Source organism: Mobula hypostoma, chromosome 2 (genome assembly GCF_963921235.1).
Source record: "Mobula hypostoma chromosome 2, sMobHyp1.1, whole genome shotgun sequence".
NCBI classification, from domain to species: domain Eukaryota; kingdom Metazoa; phylum Chordata; class Chondrichthyes; order Myliobatiformes; family Myliobatidae; genus Mobula; species Mobula hypostoma.
In genome coordinates this window covers 199,786,026-199,806,572 of record NC_086098.1, presented here as the reverse complement: position 1 = coordinate 199,806,572, position 20,547 = coordinate 199,786,026, and the positions used below count along the sequence as shown (strand labels likewise).

At 40.0% G+C, this 20,547-nt stretch overlaps 1 protein-coding gene across 1 annotated transcript in view; it reads right to left on the bottom strand.

Moving 5' to 3' along the window:
* The window catches only part of ptgis (prostaglandin I2 (prostacyclin) synthase), a 62,446-nt gene that overhangs the window by 38,075 nt on the left and 3,824 nt on the right, over positions 1–20,547 (bottom strand). The window contains exon 3 of the mRNA XM_063041389.1: positions 282–405. Within this exon, the coding sequence (XP_062897459.1) occupies positions 282–405 (124 nt within the window). The remainder of the gene's footprint in view (positions 1–281; positions 406–20,547) is intronic.

Genomic DNA, 20,547 nt, shown 5'->3' with positions numbered 1-20,547 from the left:
TATTGAAAGACTACCTGTTAATGTAGTGTGACTGCCATTGGATCTTTAACTTAGTGGCACATTAAAATGGCAGTTGTAAGGCCTGTACAGAGATCCAAATGGGCATTGATGAAGTTTTATGTTAAAGCATGGATCACAGAACTACATCTCATCATTCTTGTGCAATTTTGGATTATTTTTCAGTAAATACAAATAGACGTTATGTCATCTTTAGTGCACAAAAAAAGAATGAATTTCAATTTCTAGGCAATTGCTTGGACTCAAGATTAAAGGAAGCTTACTGTGAAAATGTCTCCATGTTTTGTCTTCATCTTCAATAAAAACTTGGCAATATCCTTCCTAGACTCAAGGGCATGTCCCAGCCAGGGGATAAAGCCTTTATCTAGAGGTGGTTCATTTGGTAACCTAAAAGAACAATTAAAAGAATTAAGTGACTAACAATTATTATTAATGCTGTGAACATGACTGAAAAGGATAATGGACGTGTGGCTTAAACAAAGAACCAACAGAAATAGATTAAAACGTGTATTAAATAATACCAGAATAGACAATCAATTTTAATATTTGCAACAACATCTGAGTCACTTCAAAGTTGGAAGTAAATATATGTCACTATATATGAACCTGGGATTCATTTACTTGTGGTCAAACTCAATAGGTCCATAATAGAATAATAACCATAATAGAAGCAATGAAAAAATGCATGAACTTGGGCATTCAAACAGTGAGCAAAAGACAACAAATTGCAAATGCAAAAAAGCATTAAAATTGAATAAATAAGCAATAAATATTGTGAACATGAAACGAAGAGTCCTAGAAAGTGAGTCGATAGGTTGTGGAAACATTTCAATGATGGGGCAAATAGGTTTTTCCCTTTGGTTCAAGAGCCTGATGGTTGAGGGGAATTTACTGTTCCTGAACCTGGAGATGCGAGTCTTGAGGCTCCTGTACCTTCCTCCTGATTGCAGCCATGAGAAGAGAGCGTGAATTGGGTGGTGGGGTACCTGATGATAGATATTACTTTCCTGTAACAATGCTCCGAGTAGATGCGTTCAATGATGGCAAGGGCTTTACCTGTGACGGACTGGGCCATGTCAACTATTTTTTTGTAGGGTTTTGACGGGCATTGGGTGTTTCCATACCAGGCTGCGATGCAGCCAGTCAATATACTCTCCACCACACATCTACAGAAGTTGTCATGCCGAATCTTATGAAACTCCTAAGGAAGCAGAGGTGCTTTTGAGCTTTCTTAATAATTGCAGTTACATGCTGGGCCCAAGTCAGGTCCTCTGAAATGGTAACAACAAGGAACTTAAAGTTGCTGACCCTTTCCACTTCTGATCCTCTGATGGGGACTATTTTATGGACCGTTGGCTTCCTCCTTCTGAAGTCATAATCAGTCTTGCTGACATTGAGTAAGAGGTTGTTGTTGTGGCACCATTCAGCCAGATTTTCAATCTCCCTCCTATATGCTGATTCATCACCACCTTTCATTTGGCCTATGACAGTGGCAAATTTAAATATGGCACTTCACCCCACTTGGATAGTTTGACTACACACTTCCTCTAATTGGTTATTCTTGTAACCCTGATCGCACAGCATCATGGTCTTTCATGTGTAATATTCCTTGTGAAGCACCATAAGGGAACTTGAACAATAATATTTAGGGGCACTTGTTGTTCAACATTCCCAAGGCACCTTGTTCTTATACCTGCAGTTCTGAAGTGTGATGCCTACAAAAGGAATGAAATGCTTGTCTACGTTATTTGCAACCTCAACTCCCATAGCTAAATCTTCTACATGGTGGTACACCCTTCTCCATCAATCAGCAACCCCTACCATGACCCCTCTCAGAATTCTGTAGAGCTCCCTTAGCCATTCAAACAATGAAAGATGTGAAGACAAATAATATCTAGACAGGATGCACTGAAAATGATGAAGGCTATTTCCCTAAAACATTACTTTAGTAACTACCAAACAATAATTTCAGTTTGTTCTTTTTTATTCTCTGCCAGGAAATTTCTACAGGACATAACTCCTGTACAAACAAATAGAATTGTTATGGAAGGAAATAAAAATAAATATTTTAGTAGAACTAGACTGGCTGAGCTCCTTTTGGGAATAAATAAAACCACAAATAAAGCTGTATTTTCCTTTTGTGAATATATCCTGTTTTTTTTTGGTCACACCAATTTCCAGTGTAGAAGTGAAAAAAACGACTAAAATGGAAGCCATAGAAACCATAGAAACTACAGCACAGAAACAGGCCTTTTGGTCCTTCTTGGCTGTGCCGAACCATTTTCTGCCTAGTCCCACTGACCTGCACACGGACCATATCCCTCCATACACCTCCCATCCATGTATCTGTCCAATTTATTCTTAAATGTTAAAAAAGAACCCGCATTTACCACCTCGTCTGGCAGCTCATTCCACACTCCCACCACTCTCTGTCTGAAGAAGCCCCCGCTAATGTTCTCTTTAAACTTTTCCCCCCTCACCCTTAACACATGTCCTCTGGTTTTTTTCTCCCCTTGCCTCAGTGGAAAAAGCCTGTTTGCCTTCACTCTATCTATACCCATCATCATTTTATATACCTCTATCAAATCTCCCCTCATTCTTCTACGCTCCAGGGAATAAAATCCTAACCTATTCAACCTTTCTCTGTAACTGAGTTTCTCAAGTCCTGGCAACATCCTTGTAAACCTTCTCTGCACCCTTTCAACCTTATTTATATCCTTCCTGTAATTTGGTGACCAAAACTGAACACAGTACTCCAGATTCGGCCTCACCAATGCCTTATACAACCTCATCATAACATTATATAACATAAATATGCATCTCATTTTCTACATGATTTTAAAGCTTCATTAAGGCATACAGCTTGCTTACTGACACTATCTGACTTGGATGCCTGCTTAGCCCGCAAGTAAATCCATTCTGGGGCTGGGAAGCAGAGAGGAGAGCAATGAAGTGGATGAAGAATGGAGTGAGCTAGTCGAACCAGGGCAAGTAGAACCAAGGCAACAAAGGAACAACTCATATTATTCCTATGAAGGCAGATGGATTGCTTGTTACAGATACAGTAGACCAAGTGTGGTACAAGCCCACTCCAGATTTAGTCACCCAATATGTTAAAACCAGCCTTAACAAATGCATTGGGCATAATGTTTATTTTTGACAATTGTCTCAAATACTTCAAGTGGGAATGAAAATATAAAAATTTAGTCTGGAAATTGATCCCAATTGTCTTAAGTCTCAAGATATTATCTGTTAAGGATAATTATGGATAGCATAATTATAGATTAGCTAAAGTAAGGACCAGTCTTCAGGAAATATAACCTGTACACAATTTAAATACCAGTCACTGAGTGTGGCACATTCTCTGTCCCATTGAAACTACACAGGGAAAGACAGCAGATGAATGTTCCTGCTTTTAGCATGTTTATTAAAGATATATCCCTGCCACTTGGGGCACAGTTCAGTACAGATCAGTTTTTGTCACTTAACCTTTTGAGTAGTGGTCATTTTAAAACAAAACTACTGAGAGGGTGGGGGCTGACACTATATGATGCGCTTTGCACAATAACAATATTCCGAAGTGAAAGAATCATCTATTGAGAAACCCACAAAGACAAACTATCTGGTAATGATAAAACTAATGAAGCTAAACTAGTAAGATGAAAGAAACAGTCTAAGCATATTCAAACGTACTTAAGCCAAGCATTCTTAAACACATTTAAACGATCAACGAAACATATCCAAGCGAACCGAAGCGGTCAACAAAAAAATGTCATTTCCAGCTGCTTCTAACTCTAACCACAGCTAAAAACTGAACTAAAGACAACACATGAATAGTAACTGCCATGCCCTAACCCAAAATAAATACAGTTCAAAATAGAGTACAGACAGACAGAAAATAGATACATGGCTCTTACATTCTGAATTGTTGTATTTTTATGGAGCCATCCTTTAACACTATAATAAAAAGGGTATATTTTTTGTGTCTGGACTTTGTAGAAAGGCTTTTAGAACAGGCACCTGTATTGAATACTCAAAGGGGTTCTGCTAGTTGGGATATGCTGTCATTATTAATATGTAATTATGTAAACTTACCTGACGATATTCCAAACGGTAATGTTAAGTCAGTAATCATAGCAATTGAAACTGTAGTTAATTATTGTTATATTTGTGCTGAGATTGAGATTCTATTGGAGTCTAAGTGAATCCAGCTAGACTCGCACACCTGAAGGTTTGTTGCCAGAACAAATAATTTTTACATTTTCCAGTTACAGCATCCAAGTGGCTTAGTTTCAGACAGTTACAACACAATTAATTCCAAAATGCAAATACAATGTAGAAGAAAATTTCATATCCACTTTCCAGGTCTGATTGATTTTGATTAATTTAATTTAACGTTGACTTAGAACATGCTGAGGCCTTATAAGGCATTGGTCAGACCGCACTTGGAGCATTGAGAGCAATTTTGGACCCCTTATCTAAAAAAAATGTGCTGGCTTGGAAACTGGTCTAGAGAAGTTTCACGTGAATGACAGGATTAATGTATAAGGAGTGTTTGCTGATTCTGTGTCTATACTTGCTGAAGTTTAGAAGTCTAGAAGGATGAGGAGGCTGTGTAAAAGGCAGCTGGTTCATTTGGCGCCTGGCTTCTGCACCCAACGTTTGCATGAGGTGTGTAACATTAGATTATGACCACTGACCTTGACTGTAAAAGGTAAGTGCAAATTATCCTGATGCAAGGCCTCAGTCGAAACGTCTTCTGTTTATTTCCATTGATGCTACCTGACTTGCTGAGTTCCTCCAGAACTTTGTGTGTTTTACTCTAGATATTCAACATCTGCAGAACCTCTTAGGTTTATAAGTGCAAATTAGTTGTTTCAATTTTGCCTAATCTTGACAGAATTGATTATTTTCTACCATTTAAATGCATTCTAAGTAGACTAGTTATTTTAAAAAATTAACTTAATCTTTTTTAAAAAAAATATTTGATCATCAAAGATGTTTAAGGATGATTTGAAAGTTTAAATCTTCAATAAGAGATTCAATTTGATTCAATGTGTGGTCATAGATAACAGAGATAAACTGATGACGGAGGTCTATGATGACTATGGCAATCTGAGATTTAATGTTTGAGCTAAAATCCCCTCTTTTGTCATTTTCCTAGAGTCATAGAGAGTCACAGAGTACAGCACAGAAACAGGCTCTTTGGCCCAACTAGTCTATGCAGAAACCATTCAAATAGCCTACTCCCATTGACCTGCACCAGACCACAGATCTCCATATCCCTACTATCTATTGAAACTTCGCTTAAACATTGAAATCAAGCTCGCATGGACCACTTGTGCTGGTAACTCATTCCACACTCAATATCCATTTATTGATTGGAATTCAGGTACTGTATTTATTTAGAAAGCTACAGAGATACTGCAGAAACTATTTCTTGTGGCAATGTTAAGTGCACTAATATTAGCATCCAATGTTGGAACTTCATGATTGATTCATTCAAGCTGTCTCTTCTGTGTGCTTGTGATTACAATACTGCTTCGTATTTCAATGTATATATCACCTATTTTCTATGGGTAAATTCAAAGAAGGCATTTTAAAGCAGACAGAAATTAAAATGCTGTTCAAAATAGTGTTCTGGGAAATGAATGTTTGTCCTTGTCCGTCTTGGAAGTTTAGTCAAAGGCTTCTTCAGAAAAACTATTGGGTTTCCTCGTCTGAAAACACGTACCACTAGGCTCAAGAACAGCTTCTCTCCTGAAGTTATAAGACTATTGAACAGTTCCCTTGTAAAATATGATGACTCTTGCTCTCAGAATCTACCTCGTTGTGACATTGCACCTTACTGTCTGCCTGCACTATACTTCCCCTGTAACCGTAACACATTTTCCCCAATTTTCTTATTGCTTTCCTTTGTACTGCATCAACGTACTGATGTGGTGAAAGGATGGGTATGGCTGATATGCAAAATAAAGTTTTTCACTTTATCTCGGTGCATATGACAATAATAGTTACTACCTGCCAATTACCAAGTTACCAGGATTAGTTGCTCATAGCTTCCCTGAGCAATCGCGCAAAAACTCCAAAGTGGCAAATAATTATTCAGAATAATGTTAGCAAATACACAGTAATCTATCAGTATTTACTTATGGAATTCAGCTAAGTAGGACTACTTTCCCGCAATAATTTTTCCTCACTAATTTCTCATCCAACAAATGAATGTTTAATGGCTTGAAAAGCAGTTAATAAAGGGAGTTCATTCACTGGTCAGCCAAGAAATGTGAAAGGTTGTGCAATTGAAGTGATTGTGCGATTCAAGCTTTCTTTTGTTGATAGTGGCAGCCAATATCAAAATGTCAGTTTATGATGCGATTTTCAGTCATGATGGAATAAATTTTCTTCCTCCCTGAAATTGTTTTGAGCAGTTAAAATCTATTGAAACATAGATGTCTTTTTAAGATTGGGAAATTGTGGAAATGACCAGCTTAGTGATTCAACATATTCGTTAGTGATAAGAGGAAATTTCACATACTAGTATTTTGTAATACGTCACTTGCCGATAGACTAAAATAAGTTTGACCTCATGCTGTCTGATTATCAGAATGTGCGACTTTCGGAGTGCCTAGCTGCCATATCCTGGGGCAACAGTGAAAGTCTACCGAAGGAAAGCTGCTAAGAACCTGCTAACATTTTACCACAAAAATCCATTGGAAAAGATGCAGTTATTAAATTGTCGTTTGTGGGAGTTTTGCCATTGCAGCATACAACAGAGTATCAAAGGACAGTATAGCCACAAGAAAACCATGCCAATTAGATCAAAGTAAATTTATTTTCTAAGTGTGTATGTCAACATATACAAACTTGAGATTAATTTTCTTGAAGGCATTCACAGTAGGACAAAAAGATACAACAGAGTCAATGAAAAACTACACACAGAGAGGCAGATAACCAATGTGAAAAAGGACGAACTGTGCAAAAATAATAAGTAGATAGATAGATAGATAAATAAATAAATAATGCTGGAAACATGAGTTGTAGAGTCCTTGAAAGTTAGAAGTTAAAAGTTAGAATTAGTTCTGTGTTGAGGTGAGTGAAGTTATCACCCGGTTCGGATATGGCCCAAGTGCGGAGCAAGAGACACTGAAGCAGGTCGATAGTTCACAGATTTTAATGTAAACAATGTTAAAGGGAAAAGAAAACAATAAACGCTAGGCCAAACAGGGCTATTAACTAAAACTCTGAAATGGAAAATGAAGCCTACACTGTGGCTGAAAAGAACAATGAAGAATAAAACGAATACCGCCAGTCTTCAGGGTCAGTTGACTTGACAGTCCAATTTCTCAGGCAAGGTGAAAAGTAAGCAGGCAGCAAAGCATTGTTGTGTCCAAGTCTTGACAAATACTACGACAGAATGAATGTTAAATACCATCACAATAAAATAATTTGCTGATACATGCATATTCACGAACGCAATTGCTATATCTTCTGCGGCACCGAATCCATGGTTGTGACAGAAGTTATTCACTCTTGTTCAGGCTACTAACTGTTCCAGACCTGGTGGTGTGGGAACTAAGGCTCCTGCACCTCCATCCCAATGGCAACAACAAGGAGAGAGCACAACCTGGAAGACAGGGTTCTTGATGATGGAAACTACTTTTTTGTGGCAGCACTCTTTGTAGATGTGTTCAATAGTGGGGACAGCTTTGCTGTGATAGACTGGGCTGTATACACCTCTTCTTGTAACACACATCAAAGTTGCTGGTGAACACAGCAGGCCAGGCAGCATCTCTAGGAAGAGGTACAGTCGACGTTTCGGGCTGAGACTGTACCTAACTGAAGGAAGAGCTAGTAAGAGATTTGAAAGTGGGAGTGGGAGGGGGAGATACAAAATGATAGGAGAAGACAGGAGGGGGAGGGATGGAGCCAAGAGCTGGACAGGTGATTGGCAAAAGGGATACAAGAGGATCATGGGACAGGAGGCCCAGGGCGAAAGAAAAGGGGGAGGGGGGAAAACCCAGAGGATGGGCAAGGGGTATAGTGAGAGAGACAGAGGGAGAAAAAGGAGAGAGAGAGAAAGAATGTGTGCATATAAATAAATAACGGATGGGGTACGAGGGGAAGGTGGGGCATTAGTGGAGGTTAGAGAAGTCGATGTTCATGCCATCAGGTTGGAGGCTACCCAGACAGAATTCTTGTAGGCTTTTCCATTCTTAGGCATTGGTGTTGCCATACCAGGTTACGATGCAACCAGTCAGGATACTCTCCACTGTGCACCTATAGAAGTTTATCAAAGTTTTAGATGACATGCTAAATGAACACAGTGGAATTGTTGAGATTTATTCACTTAATATTTTGATGGATGATTATATGAAGCTTCTAATGATATACAGACAATAATAAATTGTCTGCCTCCGTTTTGTGTAACCCTTCAATTTGAAATTAATAAAATTCAGAAAGAGTGCCTAAGATAAAAGTTTTTTCCCTATTAAAAATGTCCAAAATTGGGATCAAGCTTTGTCTCAGCATGAAACCAAGTATTTAAGTTTGATGTTTTCTAAATAAGGAATTGAAACCTACTTTAAAAAACATTGAATTTAAAATATAGATTTTTTGTGCCTCTGAGGGCAGCATTGTATTCTTTGGGCACAGTCCACAGTTACATACTTGGATAGAGAATCAAACGTCCATTGTATTAAATTGGCCCACCTGATTTCCTCTGCCCACTGCACTGTATGCTTTAATAACTTCAGGAACAGCTTCAGCAACATAAAGATTTGCTGTTTGCTGCCCTCCAAAGACAGTAAGATTTTGCTGCAGTTTGAAGACAGTTAATTAAATGTTTTCTATGGCCTTTGCTCAGCTTTTTCCTCTTCCAATTTTCTCTGAGCACCCCTCCAAAAGCAGTCAAGGAAATGAGTTGTATAAAGTAATAAGAAATTCGATTAATTTAAAACCCTGCAGTACTAAGTTACACCAGCCACTTCCTCTACACAAAATTCTGATATTAGTGAATACTTATTTAGAGATTGTTTAATAGATTTCCTATTTTTGACATTAATTTGCAGCCTAGATTTGAGAGAAAGAAGTAATTTCCCACAATAAAAGTGAAAGAAGGAAGTGAATTTAACCTTTTAGAATGGCATGACATTCTCAGTCTCTCACTTACTGAGATTTCTTTGAGAGCACTTTAAAGGACAGAGCCAGAGGGATGAGGCAGGCAAAGACGTGAGAAAAGAATTTTTGGGATCTGAATTTTAAATAGGAATCTAGAAATCAAAGGATTGGTAGAGAAGACTTTCTGAAGTTAGGATCTTGTACCAGCATGTGTGAGAATTTTGATTTAATGATTGTGAACATCAAAGGGCTCATGAGGAGGCCATGATGTTTCAAGCGGGTGCACCATTTTGAACGGTTCTGTCTCACACTCACTCCATTAAGTATCAGTGCCGCAGAAACATTATGAAACACTATCAACAAAAATGATTGTTCTTCTAAACATAATTCATAATTTTAAAGGATGGTCCAAAGTGTGTGATTGGCACAAAAGTTACACTGTTGGTGCAAGAATGTAATTAGACTGGATTAATTAGATTGTTTCTGTGATATCATACTGGAGGAACATTGTATCATTTCTCAATGCATGCATTTCTAAATGACAATAAATGAGGACTGAATGTCCTCATAATCTAATCTAATCGAAAATATGTTGTCAATTTAATTGGGTGAAATGGTTCTCTGACAAGATCTGTTAAAGAAACATAGCATAATTAGTAGACCATTGCCTTTCATCATATTGCAACATATATTATATTTTATAATGTTTGAAATTCTTGTTTGCTTTGATAACCTTCTAGACAAAGTGAAGATGTTTGGAAAGAATTTGAATCAGGTAGAATTTTTTGGATTTATGAAAGGCATAGATGGTTCGATTAGGATCAGAGCTCTGTTGGCATTAACAATTGAATTTGATTAACAAGAAGGCTGTAAACTTTCAAGCAAGATCTGAGATCATCCTTCTTTTGGAACTCCTTTGGTAGGTCAAATATGAGGGCAGAAAATAGTATTAATGGTAAGACTCTTGGCAGTGTGGAGGATTAGAGGGATCTTGGGGTCTGAGTCCATAGGATGCTCAAAGCATCTGCGCAGGTTGACTCTGTGGTTAAGAAGGCATGCGGTGTATTGGCCTTCATCAATTGTGGAATTGAATTTAGGAGCTGAGAGGTAATGCTGCAGCTATATAGGACCCTGGTCAGACCCCACTTGGAGTACTGTGCTCAGTTCTGGTCGCCTCACTACAGGAAGGATGTGGAAGCCATAGAAAGGATGCAGAGGAGATTTACAAGGATGTTGCCTGGATTGGGGATCATGCCTTATGAGAATAGGTTGAGTGAACTCGGCCTTTTCTCCTTGGAGCGACGGAGGATGAGAGGTGACCTGATAGAGGTGTATAAGGTGATGAGAGGCATTGATCGTGTGGATAGTCAGAGGCTTTTTCCCAGGGCTGAAATAGTTGCCAGAAGAGGACACAGGTTTAAGGTGCTGGGGAGTAGATACAGAGGAGATGTCAGGGGTAAGTATTTTACTCAGAGAGTGGTGAATGCATGGAATGGGCTGCCAGCAACGGTGGTGGAGGCGGATACAATAGGGTCTTTTAAGAGACTTTTAGATAGGTACATGGAGCTTAGAAAAATAGAGGGCTATAGGTAGGCCTAGTAATTTCTAAGGTAGGGACATGTTTGGCACAACTTTCTGGGCTGAAGGGCCTGTATTGTGCTGTAGGTTTTCTATGTTTCTATGTTTCTAATTCCTTCAGATATTATGGACCCCTCAATACTGGTCACTCTGAATTACGTCTGTGATTTGGACCACTGCTTCCATAACCATTCCTTGGAACAGAGCAGCCTATTTCTTCTTCTGCTTCAGATGTGTTAATGTTTAGAGACTAAATGCTGCTTACCCTTGAGAGTGTCTCCAAATTCCTATTGGTAAAGATCAGAATTGGATATTACAATCTACACTGCTCCACCCAATGAATCAGAATGAACCCAACTGCATGCTCACTCTTGGATGATATAATCCTTCAGCCCTCTTCTCAGGAGATTAGCCAGAACTGCTTTTGTTTGCCTCCGTCAATTATAATCCCTGCATCTGTGGACATTCTGCAGAAGTATTGAAAACAACAGTGCCAACTATTTCAAACCTACTGCAGGAAAGGATCTTTGAACTTGCCAGTATTTGTTGTCAAAAGTGAAGTTGAGAAACCCCTCATCCTGTCACTTACAGAAAGCCAAAGCCTATTTTCTTACTACAGAAAGAGACAGTCACATTGAATACAACAGAGTTGCAGACATTTTGCAGTTTGGGTGGGTGCAAAACTCTAAGGGATCTGAAACCTGGAAACTAGAGCACACTGCAAGCTTTCAATCTCAGTATAAACACAAGGGTGCCCCCTCTATGAAACCTCACAGTGCACAAATTCCCATTTCCCTATGTGTCTCAGCCAGACATTTGATTTTAGATGCTGCTTGACATGGGTTAATGAAGACACAGTTATTTGTCCTGATGAAGGGTCTCAGCCCCTCCATAGATGCTGCCTGACCTCCAACATTCTGTGTGTGTTATAGAAGCAGGTCACCTAGATCCCAAGAAACTTCCCAAAAAATATTGGCGGGCCAGAGGCAAAATTCATCTCCCACAGTGGTGAGTTCAATGGCAGATGCATTGATAACTAATCTCCCTCTTGTTTTCAAAATCCACATTGCAGAACACCAATAACAGGATCCTGAAGAAATACCAGATTAATACCATTCACAAACCCATGAGGAATCTCAAATCACACCTCATGTGGGTCAAAGATGACCTGTGATTCAGGACAGTTGGTATTTATTGGATTCCCTGTGAATGCGGAGCAGCGTATATCAGCCAGGTGGGGTGCGCAATGGAAACTTGCATCAAGAAACACTGGACGCGTATCCGTTTGGATTACCCAGCGAAGTCAGCGGTAGCAGAACATTGCATTCGCAATGGCCACAGGATTGACTTTGATGGCACAAAATTACTGTGCCGCACCAGAGGCTTGTGGGACCACCTGGTGAAGGAAGCCATTGTAATAAAACTAGAGGAAAAGAATTTTAACAAAGATGAAGATCCCACTCTAAGTAAGAACTGGATTTTGATTGTAAACTAGACGGGACAGCGGAAACCTGAATGGATGAGGACTAACCAATCAGGAAGGATGGACAAAGGGGGTATAAATACCACCAAACTAGATATCCCTAGGCATCATACCTGATGAAGATAACAGTGTTTGTCATTGAAACGTCAGTTAAAATCAATATCCGTACACAGCTGGAAGCTTGAGAAGTGTTTATTCATGTTTTTGGTATTTTCATAGATATTTTCAAAATTTCAGCAAAGTCCTTTTACTTCACTGATTTACGGAAGAATGAGATACAATGGTGAATATTCCAAGGATCATGGATCAATAACTATGATAGAATAGTTGCACTTGGGCCGTACTTAAATCAGACACATCTCCAGGCTGTTTTTGGGTCAAGTGGACTAACTTCAGGCAGCTCTTGTAGGGCGTGTTCAGAAAGGGAGGTCAGAAGGGAGTGCAGAGAAATATGGATGTGTGAAGGAGCGGATGGCAGGTGGAACGTTAGGGAAACAGTGGCGGTTGTGGTGTGGAGAAGTGAAGAGAGGTCAGGAATTGATTACAGGAAGAGAATAGTTTGATTATTAAAGAAGAGTGGAAAAGTGGAGATTCAAAATTGGAAAATGGGAAGGTGGAAGTGGATAGTTGGTGTGGGAAAATGGGATGAGGATGAGTGCTGAGGAAATAGTGAGGGACTGGTGAGGTGCAAAAGAAGGCAGATGTGATGTCAATGAATGCACATGTGGTTGAGAAAGGGATGAAGTGGAAGGGAAGATGAGGAGGAAAGAAATATTGAAGGGTGGAGAAGTAGGAATAGGAAATGGGAAAGCCATGGTAGGGATTGAAAAGGTGATAAAAGAATAGTTGGAGTAAAAAGCTGACAAATTTAAATCCTAGTTCACTGCTCTGAGGTCCCAAATCAGAGGCAAACTTAAACCAAATGGAATATTACTTTGACTTGAAGCCCACATTCAGAAAATTGACAAAGGTCACCCAGATATTTAATGAAGAAAAAGTTAATGGGCAGCACAATAGCATAGTGGTTAGCCTAACACTCCTAGAGCACCAGCAACCTGGGTTCAATTTAGCCCCTCTTTTTAAGGAGTCTGTACATTCTCCCTGAGATCAAATGGGTTTCTTCTGAGTGCTGCCGTTTTCTCCCACTTTTTAAAGACATATGGGTTAGAAGGTTAAATGGTCACATGGTTGTAATTGGGTGGCACTGGCTTGCTGGGCCAGAAGGACCTGTTACTGTGCTGAATCATTGTTAATAACAGCTTTTCTGAAGTAAATTTTGGCAAACAATCACTGCAAACAATGAAGAGGCAAGCAAAGACGAAACATATTCGAGAGGTGAGCCATGCTGGTGTGTTGCAAAAGCAACACAGATGAAGTGAGTGAGTTGAAGAGAAAAAGTTGAGGCAGAGGAGATTCAATGCCTGTCCAACTAACCTAGGTGCGAGGTTGGATGACTGCAAGCACCGAGCTATTCTGAGAGGTCAAGAACAGTTTTGTTCTGGGCGGTGAAGCCTAGACCCTGAGTGAATCACTGGGTGGCATGGTCTAGGCCCAGTGTGTTTCTCTGCACCAGGGCCCAGGTCCTAATGCACTGTTTGGACAATGTAAACTCCAGTCCAGATAGACTGGAAAGGTAAGGTATCAAGATCGGAGGCGAGAGTCGGGCTGATTTTGCTCACTCTCCCATGATGTCAAAGGCACGGGGAGATGGCCGGGGAATGGGACCGAGGAGGGAAAAAAAAGATAGCCATGATTGAATGGCCAGATAGCCTAATTCTACTCTTATGTCTTATGGTCTTATGATATTAACTTCTCTCTCCATGGCATTAAGGCTGTGAGACTGCCCCCAGCAGCTGTGTTTCATGTCTGCAAGCTTCGTAGCGATTTGCCCCACTAATAAGATGAACTGATACTGAGGCTTTGGGCCTACTCCAGACTGCTCCAGGAATTTGGATCCAAGGACTCAATTTGGTTCGGAATGCTGCTGTTCATTTCTATTTTTGCATGATCTGTGTCTTTTCTCTTTCTCTGTGCATTAGGGGTTGGTCTTTATTTTATTTTAGTTAGGCTCTCTTGGCTTCTTGCTTTGTGGCTGCCTGTAAGCAGACAAATCTCAAGGTTATATAATTTGCTTCAGGCCATGTCACTTGAGGCACTGTTGACGGAATAAACCATGGGTCATATTTACTGCTTTTATATAACTCAAAAGTCAGAGACGCTTAAAAAGAATTCAAATAGGTTTAATTAATTCAAACAGATAACAGTACAACTGAAGTCAGATACACACAGAAAAATGCACTTCAATTAGCTTGTGGTTCACTACGGAATTGCTGATTCAAGTTCAATGAGCCATGGTCTTCAATTTTATTATAATTTCAATTACCTCAATGGTATCATGGTTCTCTAATTTCAGACTTCAGGTTTAGTCTGAAGGCCTGTTCAGTCTCACATGTGAACTTTAGACTATGTATGTTCATACACTCTAATTCTTATCTTGGTCACAATTTACAGTTTTTGAGTTCAAGCCTTCTATTGGCAGAATCTCACTCTGCAATTAAACAAAATGACTTTGGCTGCAATCTCTCTTGTGAAACCAGTGAAACTATTCTGCAACGAGTGGTTAACTATAAATATGTAATATGCAAAACTGGCTGAGAATACACGCCTTCAACCAGAAGTTAAATGGGTATTTGAGGTTAAACATATGTAATGAATCAGTTTATTAATAATACATTTAATGTATGTTATTGTATTATAGCTAATACAAAAATGGCTTTGCTTCATTAATGAAATGACAAGGTAGAGAAATACAATATAAAACTAATTCATGTGTTAATGGGAGCTGATTCTTCTAAAATGCATCTTAACTTCACTGTTAGTGATACTAAGTTCTGAGTGTTGCTCCTTTCAGAGTTCAAAGTTCAAAGAACATTTATTATCAAAATGTGTATACCTTGAGATTTGTCTTCTTGCAGACAGCCACAAAGAAACATGATAGAATTCACAAAAAAACCTACACCACAAAGACAGACACATTCAGTGTGCAAAAAAGAAAGAACAAATTGTGCAAACGAAAAAAAAACAATCCACAGAACATGAACCACAGAGTCCCTGAAGGTGATTCCACAGCCATATAGCCAGTTTAGCGCTGCAGCCAGTCCAGGAACCCAGTGGCTGCAAACCACAAACGCAAAGCCAGGTTCAACGCTGAGGAAAGTAAAGCTTCATGGAGTCATGAGCCACACACCGGTTCATACTTTCCCTCAGCCTGGAGGTCTTAATCTTTTTTAAATCTGGCTCAGTGCTTAAATCAGCCAAACATTGATTTGTCATCCTCTCCTGAGCCTCGGTCCCGGTGCTACAATCCATACCAGAGTTTTGGTCCGGCCCCAAGTCCAGTTCAGCGATGGCCACCCCATTCCAGAGAGTCTGCTTCGCTGAATCCTTCAAAAATGCCAGCGGATACAGATGGTTCAAAAGCACATCGCCCAATAGGAAATTACAAGCTGCAGATTGCACTGATCAGAGCCTCAAAAAATATATATTTAGTAGAATTAGTTTTGTTAGCTGCCTGCAAAGCATCTCCTTGTCTCGCCAGCACCATCTTTGCACACGCTTAGGGAGAAAGGTGCCTGTGCAGTTGGAATAACAAAGGTGGCATCGAAAGAAAAAAAATAATGCTCAGTGACAGCCTCATCTAATCAACAGATATCTCAGCACAAAACTGCCTAGCTAATTAATGGCTGGTGAACTGTCTCACCGACAAATAACATGAACACTCTAATCTTTCTGTTTATCCTTTGGATCCTTTAAGCATTTTATACTATTTATAGTTATTTGATATCTTGCAGCTAGATTGCTTTTCACATCTACCCTTTCAATTAATAGATACCATCTTTTTTTCTAAAAGAATTTCATATTTTGCACAAAAATACTTGAACTTCCATAATTTCCCATGGAATCACCGAATCACATACCTCGGAGGGAACATTGTTGACCCATTCTATTTCAGCTAGTCAATTATTTGCCACCCACCCCCACCCCACCATTTCAGAGTAGGCTAATCAGAATTTCCATTTGATTACTACGACCTGTCTTTATTTTGACTTCTTGATGTAGTAAAGGAATCTAGAACAGAATGATAAAACAGAACAAAACGCTGTCACATAAAGTGTTGTTAGACAGATGTCCCAAATTTGTCTGAAATGGTGGATTTTAAGAAATATTTCAAATGATTTCAAGACACAATCTTCAACAATCACAATAATATTCCATTGTGCAAGATATGGCCCCAACCACTGCATTGCTTGCCCCATGATGCCCATTAAGATTAAAGCATCCATTAGTCTTGCGAGACCATGGATCTGTGCCTGGAAAGTCTTCACTCTCCAGGCCGCAGGCCTGGGCAAGGTTGTATGGAAGACCAGCAGTTGCCCATGCTGCAAGTCTCCCCTCTCCACGACACAAATGTTGTCCAAGGGAAGGGCATTAGGACCCATACAGCTTGGCACCAGTGTTGTCGCAAAGCAATGTGTGATTAAATGCCTTGCTCAAGGACACAACAGGTTCCCTCAGCTGGGGCTCGAACTCACGACCTTCAGGTAGCTAGTCCAATGCCTTAACCACTTGGCGCACGTGCCCATTAACTTCCATTTTACCAGGTTCTTTGCAGAACATAGAAACAGTTCAGGACAAGGATAGGCTTCAGCTCAATAGGTGTGCCAAAATAATTAAACTAATAAGTAACCTAATCAAATTCTGTCTCCAGCAACAATCTGCTGGAGCAACTCCATGAGTCAAGTAGGATCTCTGGGGGAATGAAATTGTCAACACTTTGTGTCGAAACCCTGCATCAGAGCTGAGAGTGGAGAGACAAGCTGGTCAGCATAGAGAGGAGAAGGGGAATGGCAAGAAAAGATTCTGAGGGGGGGTTGGTAGATGACAGGCAGTTGTGCAAGATAGGAAGGTGAGCGGGGTGGAGTTGGAATACAGGAACTGGTGAATGATAGATTGTGACAGACAAAGAGAGAGCGAGAGAGAGAGAGAGAGAGAGAGAGGGGGGGGATTTAAAAAAAAACAAATGGAACAAGGTGGGGGGGGCGCGGGGATATTGAAGGTGGGAGGCAGCTACTCCAGGGACATAAGGAGGAACACAAAATACTACCAGAACTGGATATGGCTAAGTAAAGCAAGTGAGAATGGGATCAATTATGAGAGAGGTGAACAAGATTTGGAACTAGCTGAGGGATTGGGGGAGGTATTTGAAAGTTGTGAGTGAGATGGATGGGTGGAGCCAAGAGGAGAAAGGGGACAAAGATGGGTGAAGTTGGCATGGGGGATAGGAAGGAAGGGGGAAAAATGGGAGCATAGGAGGATCAGAGGGAGGGGGTGGATGGAGAAGGGAAAAATGAAGAAAAAGTGGGTGTCAGAATTCATGCCATTGGGTTGTAGACTACGCAAGTAGAATTTGAGGTGCTGCTCAACAAATTTACATTGCGCTTCATCTTGGCAGGTCAGTGTGAGGATGGGAAGGGGAATTGAACTTGGGATGGTGATTACAGACTGAGAATACGTGTTCTGCAGAGGAAGCCTCATTGGGATTACTGAATACAGGTGACAAGATTTAACTTTTGGCTGTCCTGGAAGGACTGTTTAGGTCCCTGGATGGTGGTTAGGGAGGATGTGTAAAGACAATTGTTACATCTGCTGCCAGGGCAGGAAAAAAGTACCCAGGGTAAGGGAGTAATAGATGCAGAGAGTTGAGTATACCAGGAAGACTTCACAATGGCTATCCCAAATTTCCAGTTACAGATCACTTCAACTCCTTTTCCCAGTCCCTTCCCCTTGTCCTGAAAGTCCTGAAAGTCCTGAAGCATCTTCTGCTATCCCATTGGATACGTTTCCCTGCCATTTCCCCTTCTCCTGAAAGTCCTGAAGCATCTTCTGCTATTCCACAGGATACCTGAAGGTAACGTCAAAGTACTCTTTACCTGTGAAGCCCTGGAGGCAGTAGATGTCCTTCCACCTGAAACTGACAGCACTCCAGGATCTTCTTGGTGAAGACGTCCCTGGTGAAGGGATTTTCCTCATTGAGGTCCCTCACTGTCACCCTGAGAGAGTTGGAAATCCCTCATCCTCCTACTGAGGTGCTTGTCACTGTGACCATCCCAGTGGGAGTGGGTTGGCTATAACAGGTTATGAGATGTTGGATTGGTTTACCAATCACCATTAGGATCCACCCCAACATCAGCAATAAAGCGTTCATCAGGCAGCCACTTGATCAAGTACTACCCCATTATCTTCGTTTTTCTTCAGAGTTCATGTTTGCAGATATATCCACCACATAGGTCTGCCTTTGTGATTCCCACTCTGTGAGGCCGGCAGTAGGACCACCAACAGAGATGATAATGCAGAAGACGTGACACTTCTGCTCAAAGAGACTTGTAACCAAAGGGGTTTCCCCTCAGGCAATTTCCTGCCCTGTTATTGTTGTTCATAGGATTGGGAAATGGGGATTATGTAATGAAGGAAATTAAAGTAGTTGAGTAACAGACTAGAGCACAGACAAAGAATTGGACAAATTTAAATAAAATAAAAAGAAAAGGACATTCTTTAAAAATAGTTTATTTAATTTGTTCAAAGCATTGAATTACAATGTAATCTCTTCTGCTAACTGGATCCTTAAACCATTAAATGTATGAATGCCAAAATATTTGAAAAGTGGACCAAATATTATATCACACTAATAAGTACAGGGTAATAACAGAATAAGTTGTTACCAGCAGTTTGAATTTCTTGTTTTGTTTGGAGTAAAGCACAACAAGCCTGCCCTGCTCATTTAGGTCAACGTGACCAATGAACTACTAACCTGTGCGTTTTTGGAATGTGGAAGGAAGCCAGAACACCCAGAGGAACTCACACAGTGAAAAGAACATAAAAACTCCTCACGGAGAGTGATGGAATTGAACCCAGGTCGCTGGCGCTGTAGTAGCTACGCTACCATGCCACCCTAAATAATTCAATTAATTAAATATCTTCTTCCTTATATATTTTATTTTTTTCTATTCCTATTACACATTTTTAAATGTCTCAACACAAATTCCTTTACCATCATTTTAGCAGAGGAGTTAACCTGAGAGATTTTCAGACAATTACGGACATTTTTAACCTCTCCCTCCTTCAGTCTGTGTCCCCTCCCCACTTCTTTTAGGAATACCATTATCATCCTGGTACCAAAAATAACAAGAAAACATGACTTAGTGCCTGCCCCTCAGTGGCTCTGACACCTAATATCATGAACTGCTTTGATAGATTGGTTATGGCAAGCATTAAATCCAGTCTCATAGAAAACCTGAACTACTGCAATTCCCCTACCACTGTAGCATGTCTACAGGGAATGCCATTTCCCTGGCCCTACACCCATCTCCTGGGCATCTGGACAGTGAGAACACCTATGTCAGTCTATCATTTATTGACCACAGCTCTGCCTTCAATGCTGTGATTCAATATGTACTCATCACCAAAATCTGGACCCTGGGAGACAACCCCTCCCTCTGCAACTGAGTCCTTGACTTCCTGACCAACACTGTAGGAAGTAAGTAGATGCAGCAGCACCTCTGCTACAATTATTCCAAAGACTGGTGCTCCACAAAGTTGGACCCTCAGCACTCTACTCTACTCTCTGTACATCCAAATCTGAGGCACATATCGTTAGGCTCAAGGACAGCTTCTGTCATGCTGTTATCAGACTCTTTGTTAAACCTCTTGTACAATAAGGTAGACACTTCACCCCACAATCTACTCTGTTATGATCTTGCACTTTATTGCTTCCCTCACTGCACTTTGTCTGTAGCTCTTACATTATAATCTGCATTGTTATTGTTTTACCCTGTTTTACATCAAAGCACTGTGTAATGATTCAATTTATATAAACAGCAGACAGACTTTTCACTGTACATGTGACAATAATAAACCAATATCAATGCCAATCCGTTTAGTTGACAGGGATAGCTTCATTTGTTATTTTGTTTGAAAGTTTAATGCTACATAAATACTCAGAAAATCTCTTCCTATACTTTGTGCTCCAAATTATGCACATTTTCATGGAAAATATATATATTTTCATTTATATATATTTTAATGGAAACTAGGGATTGTTCTGGTATACAAGATAAGAATTTGAATGTGAATTATGTTCATCAACCTCCTTCAAAATGGAGTAAACTTGGCTATAGCCGAATGATGCATGAATGCAAATTAGTGGATGACAATCCAAGAGTGTTCCAGAAATTCTATTGTTTGTAAAGAAAAATATGGTAATTGTTTTTTGACTGAACAGCTATTATTATAGT